At 43.3% G+C, this 25,760-nt stretch overlaps 2 protein-coding genes across 3 annotated transcripts; one reads left to right on the forward strand and one right to left on the reverse strand.

Moving 5' to 3' along the window:
• The first annotated feature begins 2,002 nt into the window (after positions 1–2,002).
• Positions 2,003–15,539, forward strand: LOC124288395 (roundabout homolog 3-like). Its single transcript, XM_046724913.1, has 8 exons — positions 2,003–2,027; positions 2,456–2,547; positions 5,274–5,345; positions 6,866–7,016; positions 9,279–9,557; positions 10,425–10,706; positions 11,728–11,846; positions 15,510–15,539. The coding sequence occupies exons 1-8, from the start codon at positions 2,003–2,005 to the stop codon at positions 15,537–15,539; spliced, it is 1,050 nt and encodes a 349-aa protein (XP_046580869.1).
• A 1,233-nt stretch (positions 15,540–16,772) lies between these two features.
• LOC124288407 lies at positions 16,773–24,174 on the reverse strand. Of its 2 annotated transcripts, XM_046724929.1 has the most exons (7): positions 24,009–24,174; positions 22,310–22,420; positions 21,401–21,485; positions 20,692–20,871; positions 18,302–18,399; positions 17,017–17,110; positions 16,773–16,918 (listed from the first exon to the last, which is right to left on the reverse strand). In XM_046724929.1, the coding sequence occupies exons 1-6, from the start codon at positions 24,153–24,155 to the stop codon at positions 17,039–17,041; spliced, it is 693 nt and encodes a 230-aa protein (XP_046580885.1). In that variant the 5' UTR covers positions 24,156–24,174; the 3' UTR covers positions 16,773–16,918; positions 17,017–17,038. The 2 variants fall into 2 exon arrangements, with proteins under 2 accessions (XP_046580885.1, XP_046580884.1); XM_046724928.1 differs by lacking the exon at positions 16,773–16,918 and having other exon boundaries at positions 16,934–17,110.
• Positions 24,175–25,760: the final 1,586 nt, after the last annotated feature.

Raw genomic sequence — 25,760 nt, forward strand, 5'->3', positions numbered from 1 at the left:
GATGTTTGTAACACGTTAATCTGCTATGAACCTGTCTGGATATGCGACCGCTGTAATATAGAATGTGTTTGGGGTGTTTCGCTGTGTTTGGATAAGACAGTTTCCATCCTAAATGTTAATGACCGAACTCGAAAATGTGCTTGAATGATGTGTGTGGTGTAATTTTATCAACTGAAGTTGTGTTTTGTTTTTTCAGCATTGCCACACAAGGAAATATTACCACGCAGATTCTGGCCGAAAATTATATGATCTGGACTGCAAGCCAGAAATGGTAAGTGAGGGAGTTCAGTTTTATGCCGCTTTTAGCAATATTCCAGCAATATCACGGCGGGGAACATCAGAAATTGGCTTCACACATTGTACCCATGTGGGGAATCGAACCCGAGTCTTCGGCGTGACGAGCCAACGCTTTAACCACTAGTCCAGCCACCTAGAAATGGCTGTAAGTAATGTCCGCGCAAAATAGTTACTATGTAGAAAAAACAACAACAACGCAAACATGACAACGTTTTTCGCTTCAATCACCTCAACAACTACAAATCCCTGAAAGCTGTATTGTTATACGTCGTTTCTTACAGTACCAACTCATTGCTATGTTTTAGTGACATTTGAAATACAACATAATAGTTGGCCACTTATCTTGCGCTCACCTCCACGCCACAGGAACATGCTCTAAGCGCATACAACATGATGGAAATTATTACCCCAAATAACCCAAGCTGCCTGTGAGAGGACCTGGAAGGTTAATAGTCATACCTTATACCACAGGGTACCCATTTTCTGCGGGGTGAACAGAGGCAATTTTGAACAAACACTTGCCTAATGTATGACCACATAGGTGCTTCGTTGTGGGGCAGGACAGAAGTCCTAGAAACTGTCAGGAGTCAAGCTGCCAAACACGGTCACCCATCCAAGGACTATCCGTCACCAACGTTGCTTTACTACACCTGATTTGTGATCTGCGCTCTAGGCATAGGACCACACACCACCACTAAAATTACACATACAATGCCTTTTATAACGTAATCATAAGTTACATATGTTATATTTAATAATAATAATAAGTGTTCTTGTATAGCGCACAAATCAAACTGCAAGGCAATTTCTCTAGGCGCTAAAAGATAGAGTGATCTGAAGAAAGGATTAAAGTTCATAAGCTTGTTTAAAAAGGAAAGTTTTCAGTTGGGACTGGAAAGATTCCATGGACGCGGCTTGTCGGATGTGAAGAGGCAGTGAGTTCCAGAAAAGGGGAGCTGTGTAAGAGAACTGTCTATGTCCATATGACTTTAATCTGACCTTGGGGACATTCAACTGACAATTAGAACTTGATCTTAAAAGCCGTGGTGGGACATATTCACTGAGGAGATCTTTCAGATAGATTGGAGCTTTGTCATGGAGGCACTTGAAAGCGAGAGTGAGGATTTTATATTCTATTCTCTGTTTCGTGGGCAGCCAATGTAAGCGTATCAGCAATGGTGTAATGTGACTGCGCTTGTTGACTCGGCAAATCAATCGCGCCGCAGAGTTCTGAATCCTCTGGAGCTTGGACAATAGATCTTGGCGGATATTTACAAGAAGACTGCAGCAATAATCCAAACGTGAGAGAACAAGTGAACGAACTAGGTGGTGAGCTGCATCAAATGTCAGAATATCACGAATGGAAGCAATATTTCTGAGATGAAAATAGCATGACTTACAAACAGAGTTTACGTGTGTTTCCATGGATAAATGGATATTTGAGATAATATAATGTGTAAATGGAATCTGGAATGAATCCTGGTTAGCAGATGTTTGGTGGAACAAAACTTGTGACACTAAAAACAGCAGACCAATCAAAAGGCACCACTGAGCGAGAGACGTTCTGTGCGAGGTTACTTACTTGCTTGGTGATATTCCATTTCAGTTTTGTAACACTACTGACAGCCTGAGTGACGAAACTGACCCAATGTTTGAAATCGAATTCTGGACGTCATGTTGCTATGACAACTACTGCAACATTAACATGGATGATAGTGGCAACCTCAAACGTAAGTTGTAGACATCTGACTACATGGTCGTGTACGTGTGCGTGGTCACCTGTGTCTTCAGGTTATCGTTCTATAACCAGTTTGTGCTCCCTCTTTCTCTCATCTCTCTGTCTTCCCTCTCTCCCTTCCCTCTTCTCTATATTTCTCTCTCTCTCTCTCTCATTCTCTTTCTATCTCTCTCCTCTTTTTCTCCATCTCTCTCTATTTTCCTCCCTCTTTCTCTCATCTGTCTCCCCTCTCTGTTTCTCTCATCTCTATCTCTGTCTCTCCCCTTCTCACTCACTCTCTCTCTCTCACTCACTCACTCTCTCTCACATGATGTCAATCACTGGATTGTGTCGTCCAGGCTCGATTATTTACAGACCCTACAGTTGAGTGCAACTAACAAGCAAACAAACACACACAGGATTTGTTCATGTATGTTTCAGCTCCTGCATCAAGGGAGATGGTATGTTACAACTGCCAGGGTGTGGCAGACCCGGCTGACTGCTACCAAGCCGCTAGGTGTTCCAAAGGGGAGGTGAGTATTGACCCAGGTGTACATCACCAACTCACCATATACACTGTCTTCAGAGACCTTGACAAACCTAAGCACCGGTTGTTATACATTCTCATACATGCATTCAATGACCATTTCACAAAAGTAAAATGAAACGTTTCAAAGAAAACGATTTAATCTTACCATCATCATAATATCGTATTCTATTTACGATTCCAACTGCAATATAGGCGTGTGTTTCTGATTCGCGATCACGCAGTGATGACACCGGGTGTCAGGACTGGTTAAAATGATCGATAATCGGAAATACCGTCGATAGGAAGGATTGGTAATGATTATCAATGTGAAAATTGTATTATCGATAATATCGTATGTAAACGTTTGTGATAGAAACTCTTTTTTTATTTTTCTCGCACAATATACAAGTTTAGGACTTGGTTTGATTCTATAATATGTCCAGGGCGCTGTTTTGTTAATAATCCATAAAACATCGGGTAGCCATGCGTGTGCGCGTGTTGCACGTGCTTGTGTGTGCACGGCTGGGACTGAGACTGTGTTTGTTTCTCACAGTTTTGTTGATAACCAGCAATGACGTGGAATGAGTGAGTGAGTGAGTGAGTTTGGTTTTACGCCGCACTCCGCAATATTCCAGGGATATGGCGGCGGTCTGTAAATAATCCAGTCTGGACCAGACAATCCAGTGATCAACAGCATGAGCGTCAATCTACGCAGTTGGGATACGATGAAATGTGTCAACCAAGTCAGTGAGCCTTTTTGCGACCACTTGGTGACCCAACCCTATGCCTACCCTACCCCACACCCTCTCCCTCTCACACACATGCACACACGTGCACACACTCCCTAACATACATATCGCTCTGGCCCATAGACCCAATATTTGAACCTTTTAAACAGACATCATGTGTGTGTCAAGAAAGGCAAGCACGTTAATAGTGGTGCTCAGTCATGGGTATCACTTCGCCATGTGTTTCTAATGATCTCCGTGCATTATGGCGTAGTCCGACGCGCTAAGGAATCCGATGTGACAGTTACATTACAGAACCATTGAAATACATGTTAAAGTAGTGTTAATCTTGTAACACTATATTTAACAATTACCACCCATTTACGCGTGTACTAAATATATGACAAACCTAACCCTGGTCATACGAGATTTCAAAGGTATTGAAATGCATGTCCTACAATCACAGGATTTACATATGTTACACATGTTGGGAAACACATGAAAACAATGGCCAGATTTACACACCTGTGAAATACATGTAAATACAGAGTTGAGTGTTCGTTTATTTTAACACCCCTTTAAATGTGTTTATCTGACAGCCAGATGATACGTAGATTTCAAACGTTTGTTCATATGGACGCCGGATGAAACTTATATTTCCTAACGTTAGTAAATTTGGGTAATATAGTCATTTTGTGTGGTGCATGTTATTTTAAACCTCTAACCACGGGACTGAAGCGCGACTCACACGGGTATCATTTAATTTCTCCGTCAGAACCTGCTTCCTAAATATTTTCATTCTTCCCAAACTGTTTGTAAATTTGTTAAACTTATGTCTTCATGTAATACGTTTCTTATTAATAATTCAGCTAAATATGAATTTCAAACTTTGAAGAAACATTCGAGCTTTTTCAACTGTAACCAACAATAAAGTGTCATTTTACGGCGCTTCATCATTGATTCGTGTATCAAGCTGTATGTACCTGTGTAAAGGGCCCTTGGCCCCCTTACTGAAAAAACACAATTTCACTTTGAAATTTACAAAATTAGTTTCAAAGAAAATTATTTAACTCTTACCATCATCATCTGTCCTATTCCGTTTGCGATTCCAACTGTAAAATAGGCGTATGTTTCTGATTCGCTATCAAGCACTGATGTGCCAACTGTAATATAGGCGTGTGTTTCTGATTCGCTATCAAGCACTGATGGGCCAACTGTAATATATGCGTGTGTTTCTGATTCGCTTTCAAGCACTGATGGGCCAACTGTAATATATGCGTGTGTTTCTGATTCGCTATCAAGCACTGATGGGCCAACTGTAATATAGGCGTGTGTTTCTGATTCGCTATCAAGCACTGATGGGCCAACTGTAATATATGCGTGTGTTTCTGATTCGCTTTCAAGCACTGATGGGCCAACTGTAATATATGCGTGTGTTTCTGATTCGCTATCAAGCACTGATGGGCCAACTGTAATATAGGCGTGTGTTTCTGATTCGCTATCAAGCACTGATGACACCAAGTGGTCGCAAAACGGCTCGCTGACTTGGTTGACACATGTCATCGTATCCAACTACGTAGATCAATGTTCATGCTGTTGATCACTGGATTGTCTGGTCCAGGCTCGCTGACTTGGTTGACACATGTCATCGTATCCAACTACGTAGATCAATGTTCATGCCGTTGATCACTGGATTGTCTGGTCCAGGCTCGCTGACTTGGTTGACACATTTCATCGTATCCAACTACATAGATCAATGTTCATGCCGTTGATCACTGGATTGTCTGGTCCAGACTCGAGTATTTACATACCGCCGTCATATAGCTGGAAAATTGTTGAGTGCGGCGTAAAACTAAGCTAAACCAACTCACTCACTCACTCCAAAACACAACCATGATGCCCTTATCAACGGCATCACCATCCAAAAGCCATTTCTTGTTTGTGTTAGTTTCATTTGATTTCACGAAAATTGTAAAAGGAACACCTGGTTGTTGTTCGACAGGTGTGCGAAACACACGAGGACATCACCGACAATGGGAGCATGTCCTTTGACATGGGTTGTCTTTCACGACAGGTAAGTCCAAACGTCTGGACGTTCTGTGTGAATGAGTGAGTTAATCATTTTCGTCGCATCGGCATTGTATCAACACCACACACACGTGACACACATCTCCCCCTCACTCACACACACCCGCCACAAACGCACACATTCTCGCCACATACACTCATACACACACATCCTCACTCACACTCGCCATACACACACCTACACTCATCACATTCCAGACACACATCTGCCCCTCACCCACCCACACTCGCCACACACGCGCGGGCGCCACATACACACACGTACATACCCCTCTCTCTCTCCCTCTCTCTCACACACACACACACACACACACACACACACACACACACTTGTCATCATGCAGTGTCATGTGGTATTTGCTGACAAGAACCACACTTTGATAAAGCGTCCGTCCAGAGACTGAAGGGTTAGTGATTCGATTTAATGGCCTACTCCTTGGCCATCCTCCTTGGCGTCCGCTCGGAGGGTGGAAGGTGGCTGGTTCGATCTCGCAATATAGCTATCTTCCATGTTCTGGTGGATAGAGCGTCCGCTCGGAGGGTGGAAGGTGGCTGGTTCGATCTCGCAGTATAGCTATCATCCATGTTCTGGTGGATAGAGCGTCCGCTCGGCGGGTGGAAGGTGGCTGGTTCGATCTCGCAATATAGCTATCTTCCATGTTCTGGTGGATGGAGCGTCTGCCTGGAAAGTGAAACGTGGGTGGTGCAAATTTGGCTTCGTCTAGACTATGGAATAAGGGGGATACTTATTGTTACCCTGCCTTCGTTTTCACCTCTAAGGGAGGAAAGACTAAACAGTTCGAAGCCGGTATACTGTGTCTGTGTAGGACATCCATGTTGAAACAGCGGCATCGTATCTCAGTTGGCCAGCACTATAAGCATGGTTCTGTAGAATATACTCTTTTCTTACACGTGCTCTGAATATCTTTATGAGATAATTCTGGTTAATTGAAACAGGTGTTGTGTTACCAGTTGAAAGTTATCCAACGAGTGTTGTGTAACCAAACTAGGTTATTCAACGCTAGTGACGTCATAATGCCACCTCGATTTTAATTTAACATTCCATTCCATTCAAGTAGTTTTGGACCAAAAGTGTCACCCCAACAAAACATTAGGTTTGAAGATAATTAAAATTCAATTTCGGTGTCCTGGGGATTAGTAATATTTTTCAAATGAATGTTTTTAATTGTTTATTTTCATCCATAAAGTAGTCGTGACAGAGTTATCTCCCTTTCGTTTTGTTTACATCCGGCATCGTCAGCTTGATTTGTCATCATGGTTTTCCCGTCCTGTGTGTAATAAGAAGATCACTAAACTCGTGGATGTTGAACATAGAAAATATTCAAACTAATTTTTTAAACGTTTCCAGTTATTCAGTCGCTTTTGTTCGTGAATATATCAAAACGTTTAAAAATATCTAAAAATTGTATTTTCCATATTCATAGCGACACGTTTTGTAATGTCTATTTATATGACTGCTAACCACGTGACGCGGTGTCTGTGTAGGCGTGTGAAGCGATTGGTCACCACCTACCATTCGGCCGCCGCCACGTGGTCAAACGCTACGAGTTGTGCCGGGGATGTTGTGACAAGAGGGACAACTGCAACAGTGAGTTCTGTTCTATGAAGAAAGGGATAACCAACATGACAGCTATCGGTACGCCTATCGTCCCTGGCCAAACAGTGGGTCCAACGACGCCAACAGTAACGCCTCTATCGTCAACGACAGCTACACCAACTACAACAACTACCACGACAACTATGCCTACTACAACAGGGCTCTACGACACGTGTGAGGAGAATTCTGTATTTCGGTTATTGGTATAATTACCATAGTGCTATCTGCATGAAAGTATGCTAAAGAGTGAGTGAGTGAGCGATCATCCATCCATCCATGAATGAGCGATCATCCATCCATCCATGAATGAGCGATCATCCATCCATCCATGAATGAGCGATCATCCATCCATCCATGAATGAGCGATCATCCATCCATCCATGAATGAGCGATCATCCATCCATCCATGAATGAGCGATCATCCATCCATCAATCCATGAATGAGCGATCATCCATCCATCCATGAATGAGCGATCATCCATCCATCCATGAATGAGCGATCATCCATCCATCCATGAATGAGCGATCATCCATCCATCCATGAATGAGCGATCATCCATCCATCCATGAATGAGCGATCATCCATCCATCCATGAATGAGCGATCATCCATCCATCCATGAATGAGCGATCATCCATCCATCCATGAATGAGCGATCATCCATCCATCCATGAATGAGCGATCATCCATCCATCCATGAATGAGCGATCATCCATCCATCCATGAATGAGCGATCATCCATCCATCCATGAATGAGCGATCATCAACCATCATCCATCCATCCATGAATGAGAGCGATCATCCATCCATCCATGAATGAGCGATCATCCATCCATCCCTATGAATGAGCGATCATCCATCCATCCATGAATGAGCGATCATCCATCCATCCATGAATGAGCGATCATCCATCCATCAATCCATGAATGAGCGATCATCCATCCATCCATGAATGAGCGATCATCCATCCATCCATGAATGAGCGATCATCCATCCATCCATGAATGAGCGATCATCCATCCATCCATGAATGAGCGATCATCCATCCATCCATGAATGAGCGATCATCCATCCATCCATGAATGAAGCATCATCCATCCATCCATGAATGAGTTGATCATCCATTCATCCATGAATGAGCATCATCCAATCCATGAATGAGCGATCATCCATCCATCCATGAATGAGCGATCATCATCCATCCATGAATGAGCGATCATCCATCCATCCCATCCATGAATGAGCGATCATCCATCCATCCATGAATGAGCGATCATCCATCCATCCATGAATGAGCGATCATCCATCCATCCATGAATGAGCGATCATCCATCCATCCATGAATGACATGCATGAATGAGCGATCATCCATCCATCCATGAATGAGCGATCATCATCCATCCATCCATGAATGAGCGATCATCCATCCATCCATGAATGAGCGATCATCCATCCATCCATGAATGAGCGATCATCCATCCATCCATGAATGAGCGATCATCCATCCATCCATGAATGAGCGATCATCCATCCATCCATGAATGAGCGATCATCCATCCATCCATGAATGACATCCATGAATGAGCGATCATCCATCCATCCATGAATGAGCGATCATCCATCCATCCATGAATGAGCGATCATCCATCCATCCATGAATGAGCGATCATCCATCCATCCATGAATGAGCGATCATCCATCCATCCATGAATGAGCGATCATCCATCCATCCATGAATGAGCGATCATCCATCCATCCATGAATGAGCGATCATCCATCCATCCATGAATGAGCGATCATCCATCCATCCCATGAATGAGCGATCATCCATCCATGAATGAGCGATCATCCATCCATCCATGAATGAGCGATCATCCATCCATCCATGAATGAGCGATCATCCATCCATCCATGAATGAGCGATCATCCATCCATCCATGAATGAGCGATCATCCATCCATCCATGAATGAGCGATCATGATCGATCATGAGCGATCATCCATCCCATGAATGAGCGATCATCCATCCATCCATGAATGAGCGATCATCCATCCATCCATGAATGAGCGATCATCCATCCATCCATGAATGAGCGATCATCCATCCATCCATGAATGAGCGATCATCCATCCATCCATGAATGAGCGATCATCCATCCATCCATGAATGAGCGATCATCCATCCATCCATGAATGAGCGATCATCCATCCATCCATGAATGAGCGATCATCCATCCATCCATGAATGAGCGATCATCCATCCATCCATCCATCACCTACCATGTAGCTATCCTCTCTTCAGATCACCTGGTCGTCACACCGTCTCATCTAACAGCGCTTCTGGGGTCCAGAGTCAAATACATCTGCAAGTTCGACCCACAGACCAATGAAACAATGTCGATGACCTGGACCTTCACGGACCTGTTTGGAAATGTCACACACATCTACACTCACGATGTCCAACCTCCTGCACTCAAGTTCTATGTGAAGTCTGTAGAAACCTCGGACAGCGGCACATACACGTGCGAGGCCAGACTAGGAAGCTGGTCGTGGTCTGCGTCAGGAAACCTCACTGTAGTTGGTAATTCGCATTTGTTAAAGTTGTGTATGTTCCATGGTGGTCTTAGACACTAGGAGTAGAAGGGTAGCATTTACTGGATACGCCAAACAACTGGCTTCAATTCCCCACAAGATTAGAATGTGCCAAACCTATTGTTGGCGTCCCGTCATATGCTGGAATACTGCTAAAAGCGGCGTAAAACCAATTCACTCACTCACTTTAGGACAGGGGTAGACGCTGTGCTGAAAGGGTCAGTTTGCCAGCTTGTAATCAACGTTTGCGTTGGTTAACCAAAGTGGCAGCTGTTTCTCTTGGACCTTGAGCAAGTTCAAATATACTGGTATACAAGAATCGATCCAATTTGTGCCTTTAAAATAGGTGTAAACGAACTGCATCCCAAACTTAAGTGTCACGCCGTGACAATATTGAAATGGTTTCAAATCATTTAAATAATACCAGGTGTAAACAAATATACGCATTGAAATCATGTCAATATAACCCTCTTACGAATGTCATGCAACAAACAACTGTTCAAAATAATGCAGGTAAAAGCTGGCCTCGCGTTTATAACACATGCACATGTCATACACAAATGCGTTCAGTAAACGCGTTCAATTGTTTTACGCCCCTTGCAGCAATATTAGCAATAACACGACGGGAACATTCTGAATGTACGTGTCCTGAACCATGTGTTATGGTTCCAAAGAAAACAAAACACACACGCAAAACACACACACACACACACACACACACACACACACACACACACACTTCAGAGAAACACATATAGAAACGTTAAATCAGAATTCTATAGCGAAAATCAGCCCAAACTCACTTTAAGCTATTATGGACCTTTGTCATACATTCCCATTGTCTTAATCAATCCAGCCGCATCTCTGGACATCATACAAGGTCCAAAGACACAAACTGTACAAGAAGGACGGAGAGTGACATTCAGTTGCGTCGTCAGCGGCAACCCAACGCCGTCCACCACATGGCAGTTTGTGAATGGGACCACCACCAGCAACATCATCAACGGCGTAACGACGACTCCCACAGGCAGTCAGATGGTCATTGATGCCGTCTCTAGGGGGGATGCAGGCATTTACAAGTGTCTGTCAAGTAATATATTGGGTACAAAGGAATCACTGGCTGTGCTGACAGTTGAAGGTGAGCTACAGTGAATGTATGTTTGCTAGTTTGTTGTTTAATGCCGCACTCAGCAATATTCCAGCTATATGGCGGCGGTGTGCAAATATTCGAGCCTGGACCAGATAATCTAGTCAACAACAGCACGAGCATCGACCTATACAACTGGGTTTGGTTTGGTTGTCGTTTAATGCCGCACTCAACAATATTCCAGCTATATGGCGGCGGTGTGTAAATAATTGAGTCTGGACCAGACAATCCAGTGATCAACAGCATGAGCATCGATCTACATATTTGGGAAACGGTGTCAATCATTTCATAGAGCTTGACCACCCTATACAGTTAGTCACCTGAAGCATGAGTTGCTGAAGGCCAGTTCAAGCCCTCACTGTGTGTGTGTGTGTGCGCGCGCTCGTGCGTGCGTGCGTGTGTGTGTGTGTGATAACCAACTTCTGTATTGCGATTCTAGTATTGGTATTTTCAAGCTGGTTCAAAGAACGAGACTTGATATTTCATCTCCTAAAGTAACTCGGAGCTCCCAGAGATATAGATACACATACCACATTCATAAAGTTGGAGCCATACACGTCCTAAGAGTACAAACACTCACACGCTCTCATTTCAAAGCCTTCTAAAATATCCGAACTAACTAAATTAAAAATATCACGGACCCTATTTCAGACATTATAAACTCTCCAAACATAACACTTCACCCAAGACCTGCGTCGTTTGTCCACGAAAACAGATTCCCTAAGCTTTAAAGGCAAAACAAATGAATCAAAAGCTTTGTAATAAACCCTCACCATTCAAACCAATACAAAAAGCATTTTTTTAAACAATCGAAAGCAATACAAAGTGACCAAAATAATTTCTATTAGAAAAACATCCTTGACAGAGATGATATTGCTGGAATATTGCTAAACTCACTCACTCACCCGCTTGACAGAGACATCATTGGACGCTTGTATATTTGGAAAGAAGTTTGTTCCACCTCTCTTGAGAAGGGATGTTTTATTTCAAGTGTGGAAATCATCTGTTGCAGACATACCAACTATCGTTCTTGCCCCTCAGGATCAGCAGGTGCACCTCCAAGACGTGGTCGGACTGAAATGTGAAGCTACGGGGACGCCTACTGCAACTGTACATTGGATCTTCTCCTCGGTGACTTGCTCCTTTCTATCCTTGTTTGTTAATGCCACACTTACATTGTACTGTCTCATACTCTAGCAATATGACGGCGGACTTTAATGCCACACTTACATTGTACTGTCTCATACCCTAGCAATATGACTGCGGACTTTAATGCCACACTTACATTGTACTGTCTCATACCCTAGCAATATGACTGCGGACTTTAATGCCACACTTACATTGTACTGTCTCATGCTCTGGCAATATGACGGCGGACTTTAATGCCACACTTACATTGTACTGTCTCATACTCTAGCAATATGACTGCGGACTTTAATGCCACACTTACATTGTACTGTCTCATACTCTAGCAATATGACTGCGGACTTTAATGCCACACTTACATTGTACTGTCTCATACTCTAGCAATATGACTGCGGACTTAAATGCCACACTTACATTGTACTGTCTCATACTCTAGCAATATGACTGCGGACTTAAATGCCACACTTACATTGTACTGTCTCATACTCTAGCAATATGACTGCGGACTTTAATGCCACACTTACATTGTACTGTCTCATACTCTAGCAATATAACTGCGGACTTTAATGCCACACTTACATTGTACTGTCTCATACTCTAGCAATATGACGGCGAACTTTAATGCCACACTTACATTGTACTGTCTCATCCTCTAGCAATATGACGGCGGACTTGAATTAATAGGCCGGTGGTGTAGCCTAATAGTTAAAGCGTTTGCTCGTAACGCCGACGACTCGGGTTCGATTCGCCATATGGGTGTGTGAAGCCCATTTCTGGTGTCCCCTGCCGCCATGCTGCTTGAATATTTCTAAAAGCGGCGTCAAACTCATTCACTCACTCACTCACTCACTCATCGTCATTTTTTCCTTTTCGTTTTGTACACGTTTACAGAATGCCCTGTTCTAAGAATCCTCGAAATTCATTGCATTACAAATCTCCTATCTCGTTGGGCGGTGGGGTAGCCTAGTGGTTAAAGCGTTGGCTTGTCACGCCGAAGACCCGGGTTCGAATCCCCACATGGGTACATTGTGTGAAGCCCATTTCTGGTGTCCCCCGCCGTGATGTTGCTGGAATATTGCTAAAAGCGGCGTAAATGTAAACTCAGTCAGTCAATCAGTCAGTCAGTCCTATCTCGTATCTATGTCGATAAATAGCCCGGACCGATGTCCATCAAAGTTTGGTTCATACACCATATCACCATGGCTCGACCTTCCGTACATGTACATTAATCCCGCATCTATCCCATGATCTTTACAATCTCCGATTACCTGCCCTTTGGTTTTCATTAAACTCAGTTTGCTAACGAACCAATCAAAATGCGTGTTACAAACCAGCCTCAACGTTTGGTTCGTGGGAAATTCAACCTTGATACACTGAATGAAACAAAGGAATGCCCTAAAATATGTTTGATGGAAAGGATGCTTTCGTGTCCATTATGCCTTCATGCCCATCATCGTGTCTTTGGTATCAATGCACTAGGATTACCGCCCTTTTGACAGAATTTAATGAAATGGCGCACAGTTCCTTTCACGCAATCCTTTAAACCCCGACAATGTACATGTATAATCTCACTCACTCACTCACTCACTCACTCACTCACTCACTCACTCACTCACTCACTCACTCACTCACTCACTCACTCACTCACTCACTCACTCACTCACTCACTCACTCACTCACTCACTCACTCACTCACTCACTCACTCACTCACTCACTCGCTCACTCAATCGCTCACCTTCCCAGCAAGACCATGCATGGGCATCGACCGACGAAACTGACATACGTGTATTTGACCAGATATAGCTGGACAACGCCGCAGAGCGCCCCTTGTTGTTTAGTGACACTAAAACGTGTACCATCCTCCTTGTGTGTTTCTTTTTGTCGTTCGGGGCAGTGGGGTAGCCTAGTGGTTAGTGCGTTTGCTCGTCAACCCGAAGACCTGGGTTCGTTTCCCCACATGGGTACAATGTGTGAAGCCCATTTCTGGTTTCCCCCGTCGTGATATTGCTGGAATATTGCTAAAAGAGGCGTTAAAACATACTCACTTATTCATTCTTGTCGTTCCAGCGATTGTTTGTTGGTGTGTACTGAGCACTCGCTGAAACCAGGCCTTAGTGTAAGGCTTGATTATAACTACCAACTACCCGTGTGGCGTCTGTGTGCACTCTGGGGTGGTTGTAGATGTAAGGGTATAGAAGCATTGACGATGCTATTGCACCTGAAGCGAAACATTTTAGTGTTTGGAATATCACATGGAACGAAATCCGTTTCAGATAACAGGCTCGACATCGATACCACCTGGAACTATAATCAATCTGGACAACTCCATCGATATTCCTCAAATGACCACGAGTCACGTGGGTACCTGGACATGTCTGGCCACCAACTTACTGGGACAAGTTACCGCAGCTGCAACACTGAGTCTCAGTAAGTGTGTGTGTGTGTGTTGTTTGTGGGTGGGGGTGTGGGGGGTGGGGGAGGAGTTTGGAGAAGGAGAGGGAGAAGAAGGGGGCAATGGTGTGTGTTTATGTGTATGGGTGTGATCGTGTGTGTCTGGGTATGTGTAGCTGTGTGTAGGTATCTGTGTTAGTGTGTGTGTGCGTGTGTGTGTGCGTGTGTGTGCGCGCGCGACTGTGCGTTAGTGTTTGTGTGTGTATGTGTGGGTGTGGGGTGTGAGTGTACATGTTAGTGTATATGTGTAGGAGTGTGTGTGTGAGTGTGCTTGTTAGTGTATATGTGTGGGAGTGTGTGTATGTGTTAGAGTGTGTGTGAATGAGAGAGAGAGAGTGTGCGTGTGTGTTAGTGTTTATGTGTGTTCGTGAGACATTGTTATTTGTAGGCATCCGTATATTTGTCAATGTGTGCTTATGTGTGTGTTCATGTCTGTGTGAGTCTATGTGTGTAAGTATGTCTGTGCGTGTGTGAATAAATATAAATTTATCGCCATGTATCTGTTGAACGTTTGTGTGATTTATGTTTCTTTGCTGATTTTACACACAAAAACAGTGTATCGGTACTTGGGCCTCGAATCCTAAGTGAGTTCACGGCTTACCGATCACAATCGTAAACCTGGGTTTGTATGTTTGTTGTTTTACCGCGCTCGGACTGTAAGTAAACGCTAACACCATCAGCAATGATCCCAGCCGATGGAAACGACGTCATACGTGTATATCCAGTCAAACAGCTTGCCTGTTTAAGCGCAGGACAGGAAGTACCCATCGGGTCCTGATCCACAAAGCGTCCGTAAAGTTACGACCTGTCGTAACGTTACCTGTTCTACCTCTATAGTTTATCAAAGGCTATCCAACGTTGTAGCGGTACGTAATGTTACGTACCTCTATAGTTTATCAAAGGCTATCCAACGTTGTAGCGGTACGTAATGTTACGTATTTCTATAGTTTATCAAAGGCTTTGTATATCCAAATCCTGGTCCATCAGGTTCATTCTTTTGTCAGATACTGACTTGGTGTGTTGGACTTAATTTCAATGGGGACATTTAGAAGGGCCCCGGGATGTTTGTTATTGACAATATTGGTTTGTGTTTTCCACAATGTAAAGGTAAGTTTTGTTTTGATAAAGAAATAAGAATCCTAATTGTTGAATCAGCTACAACGGTGTCACTAATTCACTGTGTGATTTTCTTGCAGTTGGAACAGCTTAGGAGTCTGAGCGAGTGATTAATATAATATTTCTCATAACGTTTTAATGAAAATAAAACACTCAAACTGAACACTGTGTCACCAGTCTCCATTCGTCGCCACTCGCCCCTTTCCGTAATCTCCTAGAAGTCTTGTCCTTCATTCCATTCGTCGCCACTCGCCCCTTTCCGTAATCTCCAAGAGGACCTGTCCCGTATCAGTGAATGTCATATCCGGAAATACGACAAACCAATCAGAATGCACGGATTGCAATCAGGATTGAGGTTCATTGATACCAATAATGCCGAGTAGTTAATTCGTTGGAATTATCTGGTTGTTTAAAAATTCATGAAAAATATATATCGTCAATTTTCAAGTGCTTCAGTAATGTTTATCAGAAAAGCAAATATCTGTAGATAACGAAGGTACTGCATGTCCAGAAGACGAGTAAGATACACAAGGACGCATATGACGTAAAATTAGTGACGGTACCATGGGTGTGTCGAACAGTACCATTTCTACATGAACACGGGTGTGTCGCATCCTCGATATCTCCAGGGTATACATTACGATCACTCTGCACTATACCCTGGATGCATCCACGGCTTTTTATGTTGATTTTATTACCTCCCTTGCCTGGCTTTTTATCCAATCAGGTTTCTACGCTGGGAAGTTGAGCGAACCAGTCAAAACTCACTTTCACTTCTTAAATTATCTAACCGTTTAAACTTGGCAACACAATAGATGCAGAGGGCACTCTGAAGATGTGGAAGGAGTTCTTTTACATGTTTTTTAAAGTTTCAGATCTGTCAATTTGTTTGTATTATTTCCCAAATCTGAATGGTGCTGCAAACAAACCTTCGCGACTCCGACCGCTGTCAAGCTGTTGACACTGGCAAGCTCGGGTGTAACGGCGGCTTAGCTGATTGGTTACTGTGAGAATGAGGAGCCAGCAAAGGGAGGTAATATAATTATTGGGCCAAGGCGTGGATGCATCCAGGGTATAGTGCAGAGTGATCGTAACGTATACCCTGGAGATATCGAGGATGGGGGTGTGTCGTTGGTCCAGAGACTTTGTGGACATGGATGTGGTGTGAGTCGTATAAAAGATCAGGAGTTTCACTGCTTGTTGTTTTCCTATGGTGAATGATACACCTGTATTATATGAGGTTCGGAAAACCTGTGGTACTATTTTCAGAATTAGCCCTCAGGCCCTTTACGATCCCCTCTGCTGATAGTAATATCTCCAAAGAAACACAACAATGTAACATCAATGATGTAGATGCCTTTAATATAGATGTAGCTACAGTAATACACCATCCATGTCAACGTTGGAGCAGAGTACGAAGCTAATATCGGTCATGTGTTGAAGGCCCTTTACGATCCCCTCTGCTGATAGTAATATCTCCAAAGAAACACGACAATGTAACATCAATGATGCAGATGTCTTTAATATAGACGTAGCTACAGTAATACATCATCCATGTCAACGTTGGAGCAGAGTACGAAGCTAATATCGGTCATGTGTTGAAGGCGCTTCAGGCAATCTCATCAAGAAGCATCTTGGCAACAGGTCCGAGGAAGACGTTGAGCTCTTCATCTTGGTAAAGCTACAAAAGATGAGTAACTGTGTGTGGTGTCAGGGCCATGATACAATCGGAGTCAGTCATACCCACTTAAGTGAATTATGTTACAATTAATCCGGAAACAGCGTCATAAGAGGTGCATACGCACGCACGCACGCATACATAAATACGTAATCTGTGTATACTTTCACTCATTCACATTAAGACAAATTTTCACGCTAATGAAGTTATAGTTTTTAAGGAGAGATAAAGTATAAACTTTATCCTGTGTTGGTATAAAAATGGGAAGTTATAACCATTTTAGGTTTCAGTGCAGCCGTCCTGGGTGATGCAGGTCTCTCTGCATGGTTATCTCCCTTAGGCGTGAAATAGAAGGTGAGTGGTGGCAATCAGCGTGAAATAGAAGGTGAGTGGTGGCAATCAGCGTGAAATAGAAGGTGGGTGGTGGCAATCAGCGTGAAATAGAAGGTGGGTGGTGGCAATCAGCGTGAAATAGAAGGTGAGTGGTGGCAATCAGCGTGAAATAGAAGGTGGGTGGTGGCAATCAGCGTGAAATAGAAGGTGGGTGGTGGCAATCAGCGTGAAATAGAAGGTGGGTGGTGGCAATCAGCGTGAAATAGAAGGTGGGTGGTGGCAATCAGCGTGAAATAGAAGGTGGGTGGTGGCAATCAGCGTGAAATAGAAGGTGGGTGGTGGCAATCAGCGTGAAATAGAAGGTGGGTGGTGGCAATCAGCGTGAAATAGAAGGTGAGTGGTGGCAATCAGCGTGAAATAGAAGGTGAGTGGTGGCAATCAGCGTGAAATAGAAGGTGGGTGGTGGCAATCAGCGTGAAATAGAAGGTGGGTGGTGGCAATCAGCGTGAAATAGAAGGTGGGTGGTGGCAATCAGCGTGAAATAGAAGGTGGGTGGTGGCAATCAGCGTGAAATAGAAGGTGAGTGGTGGCAATCAGCGTGAAATAGAAGGTGGGTGGTGGCAATCAGCGTGAAATAGAAGGTGAGTGGTGGCAATCAGCGTGAAATAGAAGGTGAGTGGTGGCAATCAGCGTGAAATAGAAGGTGGGTGGTGGAAATCAGCGTGATACCAATGCTAGGGTATATCAACCAACTTGCCACTTTGCTGAACGTTGACACTCTGCTAATGACACAGAACAGATTAAACTAAACTCACTCACTCACTCACTCACTCACTTACTCACTCACTCACTCACTCTTACCTGGCTGTCACAGATTGAAGGTACAGTGAAGACATCAGTTTCATAAGTGGGTATAGGGTCTGCTATATTTCCAAACAGAGTCGACAGGAGGTATTTGTCTGCAAAAATCATCAGTAATCGACTGCAGATCATCCTCAGAAAATGGGTACCTGGTGGGATAACTAACCTTCCAGCGCCTCACAGGCAGCTTGGGTTATCCGGGGTAATAACAATCAGATGTGTTAGCGCTATGAGCATGTGTGTTGCACATGGAACAGATTAAACTAAACTCACTCACTCTCACTAACCTTCCAGCGCCTCACAGGCAGCTTGGGTTATCCGGGGTAATAACAATCAGATGTGTTAGCGCTATGAGCATGTGTGTTGCACATGGAAAAATATTGTGGACATTATAATTTCTCATTTATTCATTATTGCTATTATCATCCTCGACAACACAGGGCATCACCTCGCCATTCTGGACGCACTCACCACCAAAGCGAAGCAGGATTCGCTTGTCCATGGGTGCATTTAAACTGTCTGCTATTTTTTGCGTCATGACCTTTTATCGGTGTCAAACAGAAAGGATCAGGATGCAGCGAAGGTCTTTGACTAAAATTGACTAATTACGGGGAATACGTAGATGTTTAAGGTTTAAATATTAAATGTTACGAGAAATGGACTCATACGATGTTACTCAGAAATGTCAGAAGTATTTCATTGGCAAAAAGCGTGAAGCAATGTAAACATCTGTCACCAAATTTGTTCAATTCTTATCTAAATTTCTTAATTTGGAAAAAATGTAAATATATATATACTTTGAGTGAGTGAGTGAGTGAGTTTGGTTTTACGCCGCTTTTAGCAATATTCCAGCAATATCACGGCGGGGGACACCAGAAATGAGCTTCACACAATGTACCCATGTGGGGATTCGAACCCGGGTCTTCGGTGTAACGAGCGAACACTTTTACCACTAGGCTACCCCACTGCCCCATATATACTTTGATATTGATAACATGCCAAAGTGAATAAATATTTTACTGTAACCATAGTTACAGGCAATTTATGCAGTATTATTTTCCGACAGTCAGCAGGAATAGCAATATGTTACCTATTTTTCTAGATATTGTAATAGTACGCTTACGGGAGAATACAGTTGTGCTATTTTGGGAACGAAATTGGATACGAAAAATTAAAAATATATTTTGGCACAAAACCTGAATATCTGTATAAGTAAATATTTTTTAATAAGTTATCATAGATCTATTTTTTGTTTTGTTTGTTTGTTTGTTTAACGCCGCACTCAGCAATATTCCAGCCATATGGCGGCAGTCTGTCAATAATCAAGACTGGACCAGACAATCCAGTGATCAACATAATGAACATCGATCTACACAATTGGGATACGCTGCATGTGTCAACCACGTCAGCGAGCCTGAACACCTGACCACGTTAGTCGCCCCTCACGACAAGCATGGGTTGCTGAAGATTAATTCTAAACCGGATCTTCGCAGGTCATAGGCCTGTATAATGCAAGCAAATCACTGGTAGACAATAAAGCAACCATTATACGATACGAGTGAGTGAGGTTTTAGTTTTACGCCGCTTGTAGCAATATTCCAGCAATGTCACGGCGGGGGACACAAGAAATGGGCTTCAGTGTTATTCTCATCAAGGTCACAGGGATGTGAGTCTGGGAATGGGAAGATATTAACCAAAGATAATCGTTTTCCAGCAGTTGTTATGAATACGGCACTAAAAGGCTATACATTAGAATAATATACCCCAGTCAGTACATTTTGGACAAAAATGACAACAGGTAAAAGTATGCAATATCATGTCATAATCATATGATTAGGTCAGGTCAATACATAAAAGTGGAGTATTAAATTATATTAATTCCTCAAAAGAAGAACACCATAGAATATTTGATTTGGAACTAAGATCCTGAAACAGCAGTGTTTGAAATGATTTCGTATTTCTTGTCATTGTCCACCTGGGCCTAGATTTTCGAAGCTCTCTTAGAGCTAAGATAGTCGTAAGTTAATGTTAATATATGGCACTTACGACTATCTTAGCTCTAAGAGAGCTTCGAAAATCTAGGTCCTTGAGCATAGTTTTCGTGAGATGTAGATGACGTAACACAGATGGTGAAACATTCGTGTTGGGCTATGACTTATATTAGTCTTAAATTATCATTAACTCATCGTATCCTAACAATCTGTATTTCATAGTGCCTGAAGTCAACATTTTGAAAGTCAAAGAAAGAGTTAAGGCTCTGTCTGTCTGGTTGGCCCTGTGTATGTGTGTGTATCTCTGTGTGTGTGTCTGTGTCTGTGTGTCTGTGTCTCTCACTCTGTGTATGCATATTGATCACATGGTTATTGGTCTATATAATATAGTCCACATACGTTTTCCAAGGCCGTACTCAGTGGACAGGACGGGGAGGTAGCGGTCACTGGTGACCGTCATGACGACACCTACCCTCCCCTTCCTTCTTTCCAACTCCCCAAAATACGCCTTGGCACTGATGGTCTTCTCGCCCTGCACTGCGTAACCCAGCTGGACGTCAAACAGGTACGTTGCCTTCTCTGAAACAAGCAATGTCATACAGGAGTATTGCCTTGTCGGAGAGGATATTGCATTCAGGAAGAACCACTTTTCTGAAACAGGGAATGTCATCTTTCTCTGAAAGAGTTTCTGTCCTACAAAGTATAAAAGTCTCTGGAACTATTTATGACATACAGAAACAAAGTCTTCTCTGAAAGAACGTACGTAAGTGGGTGAGTGAGTGAGTTGGGTTTTACGCCCATTACAGCGTTATTCCAGCAATATCAAGGCGGTTGTCACTAGAAATGGGCTTCACATATTATACCCATGTGGTGAATCGATCCCAGGTCTTCGGCGTGACGAGCGAACGCTTTAACCACTTGGCCTAATTTAACCCTTTAACTAATTTTTCGTATATATTTTTCGTCATTACACCAACACTGTCTAAAAGTGTGTTCGTGACGACAATTGGAGGAGCAAAATTCTCAAAAATAATTTGTTTTCCGTAGTTGCTTAATTAAAGATATGGTATCAAATAGACGCCATGTTACCAAAGACGATGCCGCATACCTGGAATGCAGAGTTCTGGGAAACTTTGGGTGATCTCTTTGACTTTGCATGTGTTTTTCTTCTCGTTGATGGTGTAGCGAAGTCCCTGCACAGAGACACTGATATCGTCACGCCAGTCTCAGAAATATGAACCAGTTCGATATTACCGGAAAAGTTTATAGCAAGTATTGATGTTTATGCTACACGTTTACAAAATGCGCTAGTTTAGGCATCCCATTGTATTATACATCTCCTATCTCTTTTCGATGTCGATAGATCGCCTGGACCGATCTCCATCAAAGTTTGGTTCATCACCCACATCACCAGGGCTCGACGTACACCTACACCAATCACGCCTGGTCCTTACGATCTCAGATTACCTGCCCTTGGTTTTCATTAGACTCAGTTTGCTAACGAACCAATCAGAATACAGGTTACAAACCAGCCTCAACGTTGTGTTCGCGGGGAATTCAACCTTGAAACACTGAATGAAACACAAAAGAATGCCCTAAAATATTTTTGATGGAAAGGATGCTTTCGTGTCCATTATGCCTTCATGTTCACTATCATGTCTTTGGTATCAAGGCAATGCGTATTACATCCCTTTTGACAGAATTTAATGAAATGGCGCACAATTCTTTTCTAGCAATCCTTTAAACCCTGACAATCTACGTATATAATCTATCTCACTCACTCATCCAAGCGACAACACAGTCACAATACTTACTGCCTTATAGTCGGTGATGATCTTGAAGTCCCAATGATGGCCACTCACTCACTCACTCACTCACTCACCAACTCACTCAAGCGACAACACACGATACGTACTGCCTAAGACGGTGAAGTCCCAATGATGATCACTCACTCACTCACTCTCCCACTCACTCGCCCACTCACTCACTCACTCAAGCTACAACACACGATACTTGCTTCCTTATAGTCGGTGATGATCTTGAAGTCCCCATGATGGTCGCCGACAGATATGTTTGATACAATCGCAGTCATCTGATTCTGCTGGTCGTAGTAGATGATGTTGCGGCCCTGGGAATAAAGGAAACAGAAAGACAATAACTGGAATACATTCGGTTCAAAAATGAATTCTCAATGAATCAATAACAATATTTCTTTTCTCAGCTTTCCAAACCGCTGTGGAAATGTATTTTATTGTGATAAAAATATTGCTCTTACCTTTACACGCAAGTCTGCTTGATCGTTCATCATTTACAATGACCAAAATGTAATTAAACATGATCTACGAAGTCTATGTTAACGAATACTATGGGTACTACGGAAGCGATGTTCACCTCAGCGCTCCGACTGTCGTAAGTCTGTGTTAAAGTACGGAATCGACGTTCACCTCAGCGCTCCGACTGTCGTAAGTCTGTGTTAAAGTACGGGAGTGACGATCACCTTAGCGTTCCGACTATCGTAAGTCTGTGTTAAAGTAAGGGAGTGACGATCACCTCAGCGCTACGATTGTCGTAAGTCTATGTTAAAGTACGGGAGTGACGATCACCTCAGCGCTCCGACTGTCGTAAGTCTGTGTTAAAGTACGGGAGTGACGATCACCTCAGCGCTCCGACTGTCGTAAGTCTATGTTAAAGTACGGGAGTGACGATCACCTCAGCGCTCCGACTGTCGTAAGTCTGTGTTAAAGTACGGGAGCGACGATCACCTCAGCGCTCCGACTGTCGTAAGTCTGTGTTAAAGTACGGGAGCGACGATCACCTCAGCGCTCCGACTGTGTTAAAGTACGGGAGTGACGATCACCTTAGCGTTCCGACTGTCGTAAGTCTGTGTTAAAGTACGGGAGTGACGATCACCTCAGCGCTCCGACTGTCGTAAGTCTATGTTAAAGTACGGGAGCGACGATCACCTCAGCGCTCCGACTGTGTTAAAGTACGGGAGTGACGATCACCTTAGCGTTCCGACTGTCGTAAGTCTGTGTTAAAGTACGGGAGTGACGATCACCTCAGCGCTCCGACTGTCGTAAGTCTATGTTAAAGTACGGGAGCGACGATCACCTCAGCGCTCCGACTGTCGTAATACTGTGTTAAAGTACGGGAGTGACGATAACCTCAGCACTGCGACTGTCGTAAGTCTATGTTAAAGTACGGGAGTGACGATCACCTCAGCGCTCCGACTGTCGTAAGTCTATGTTAAAGTACGGGAGTGACGATCACCTCAGCGCTTCGACTGTCGTAAGTCTATGTTAAAGTACGGGAGTGACGATCACCTCAGCGCTCCGACTGTCGTAAGTCTGTGTTAAAGTACGGGAGTGACGATCACCTCAGCGCTCCGACTGTCGTAAGTCTGTGTTAAAGTACGGGAGTGACGATCACCTCAGCGCTACGATTGTCGTAGGTGTGTGTTAAAGTACGGGAACGACGATCACCTCTGGGTTACGTCTGTCGTAAGTCTGTATTAAAGTACGGGAACGACGATCACCTCAGCGCTACGACTGTCGTAAGTCTGTGTTAAAGTACGGGAACGACGATCACCTCAGCGCTACGACTGTCGTAAGTCTATGTTAACGTATGGGTGCTACGACCACCTAAGCGCTACACCTGCTGCCCTGTGCAGAGTTATGTCCTCCAGAACACTAAAGTTATCAGGCCTGTCTACCCACCCTCTCCTTAAGCGGCTTGTAGTGCTCGTGCACCTGAGGCAGACCCAATCCAAGAGACCCCTCATACGCTCTCCAAGAAGGATTGGCGCATTTTCTATCAGCGACCGACACGCCGACAACAGCAACGGCAAACAACAGCTTCAACATACTGAACTGGCCTCCTGCAATAGCCCCTGTGAGTCTGACGTGAAGCCGTCTGTCCGGGTTTATATAGCTTGCAGCGATATTGTGTGGGATATTACACCAGTCTCCAACACGCAGTTCATTTTGATATATCGAGTTGATATAATAACTGCTAATATATAGTTATGTAATAACAGCTGATGACATGACAATGCGTTTTAGAGATGAACAGGATATCAATTTTTCAATAAACTTTTTCGGATAAGTTTAATTTACTTCATTTGTGTGATTTTTAATTATTCAGTTTGACGGGGGAAAATATTGTTACTGACAGAATAATCGATCCAACTTGTACAAACATTGTGCGTATGATGTGTCATTGAGTGAATAAGTGATTTGTTAACATCCTCTACGTCTCCAAGGTGCATTTCGGTAAAACCCTCAAACCTGAATTCCTTCCCGTAAGGGTGGGGTGCCATGGGGGTGTTATGGGGTGGGGGTGTTGAGATACGTAAGACGTTTGATGAAAGCCACTCAATAATTTACAGACTGCTGCCATATAGCTGTTTTTGTTGAATGACGGGTGGGGGTATGTTTAATGAGGACAAACAAACATAGCACGAGTATCAGTTTGATGAAAGCAAACACATAGCAACGTATCAGTTTAATGTAGCAGACGTATCTGGGACAAACCAGCATAGCACGACGTATCAGTTTAATGTAGGACAAACAAACATAGCACGACGTATCAGTTTAATGTAGGACAAACAAACAAACATAGCACGACGTATCAGTTTAATGTAGGACAAACCAGCATAGCACGACGTATCAGTTTAATGTAGGACAAACAAACATAGCACGACGTATCAGTTTAATGTAGGACAAACAAACATAGCACGACGTATCAGTTTAATGTAGGACAAACCAGCATAGCACGACGTATCAGTTTAATGTAGGACAAACAAACAGCACGACGTATCAGTTTAATGTAGGACAAACAAACATAGCACGACGTATCAGTTTAATGTAGGACAAACAAACAGCACGACGTATCAGTTTAATGTAGGACAAACAAATAAACATAGCACGACGTATCAGTTTAATGTAGGACAAACCAGCATAGCACGACGTATCAGTTTAATGTTGGACAAACAAACAGCACGACGTATCAGTTTAATGTAGGACAAACAAACAAACATAGCACGACGTATCAGTTTAATGTAGGACAAACCAGCATAGCACGACGTATCAGTTTAATGTAGGACAAACCAGCATAGCACGACGTATCAGTTTAATGTAGGACAAATAAACAGCACGACGTATCAGTTTAATGTAGGGGGAAATCCCAAACTAATACTTGACTGAAACATTTATCAGTGTGTGAGAAGCACAAGTTGGGGCGTTGTGCTGACACAGTTAGAAAAATTGGAGCGAACCTGATCGAAATATATTTTATGACACTTGTATAACTTGCTGCAAGAGCCATTAAAAGAGTTCGGTTCTTCAATTCTGAAAAATAAAAATTAATTTAAAAGCAACTCCGAACCATTCCAAACATGATATTGCATTTATTAGAAAGATGTGATAATTTAGAGATTCTGATAGACTAACACGTCCCACGTCCCAGTT

The sequence above is a fragment of the Haliotis rubra genome, unplaced genomic scaffold (assembly GCF_003918875.1).
Source record: "Haliotis rubra isolate DU_JTF1 unplaced genomic scaffold, ASM391887v1 Scf417, whole genome shotgun sequence".
Classification (NCBI taxonomy): Eukaryota; Metazoa; Mollusca; class Gastropoda; order Lepetellida; family Haliotidae; genus Haliotis; species Haliotis rubra.

Excerpts from the sequence above, each read along its gene's own strand:
- LOC124288395 (XM_046724913.1), top strand. The coding sequence starts at position 2,003 with ATGGATGATAGTGGCAACCTCAAAC. Across the intron at positions 2,548-5,273 it reads CTAGGTGTTCCAAAGGGGAG|GTGTGCGAAACACACGAGGA; the intron begins GTGAGTATTGAC and ends GTTGTTCGACAG. Across the intron at positions 9,558-10,424 it reads AGGAAACCTCACTGTAGTTG|CCGCATCTCTGGACATCATA; the intron begins GTAATTCGCATT and ends TAATCAATCCAG.
- LOC124288407 (XM_046724929.1), bottom strand. The coding sequence starts at position 24,155 with ATGTTGAAGCTGTTGTTTGCCGTTGCTGTTGTCGGCGTGTCGGTCGCT. Across the intron at positions 21,486-22,309 it reads TCATCACCGACTATAAGGAA|GGACTTCGCTACACCATCAA; the intron begins GCAAGTATCGTG and ends GTCTCTGTGCAG. Across the intron at positions 17,111-18,301 it reads CTTCAATCTGTGACAGCCAG|CTTTACCAAGATGAAGAGCT; the intron begins GTAAGAGTGAGT and ends CATCTTTTGTAG.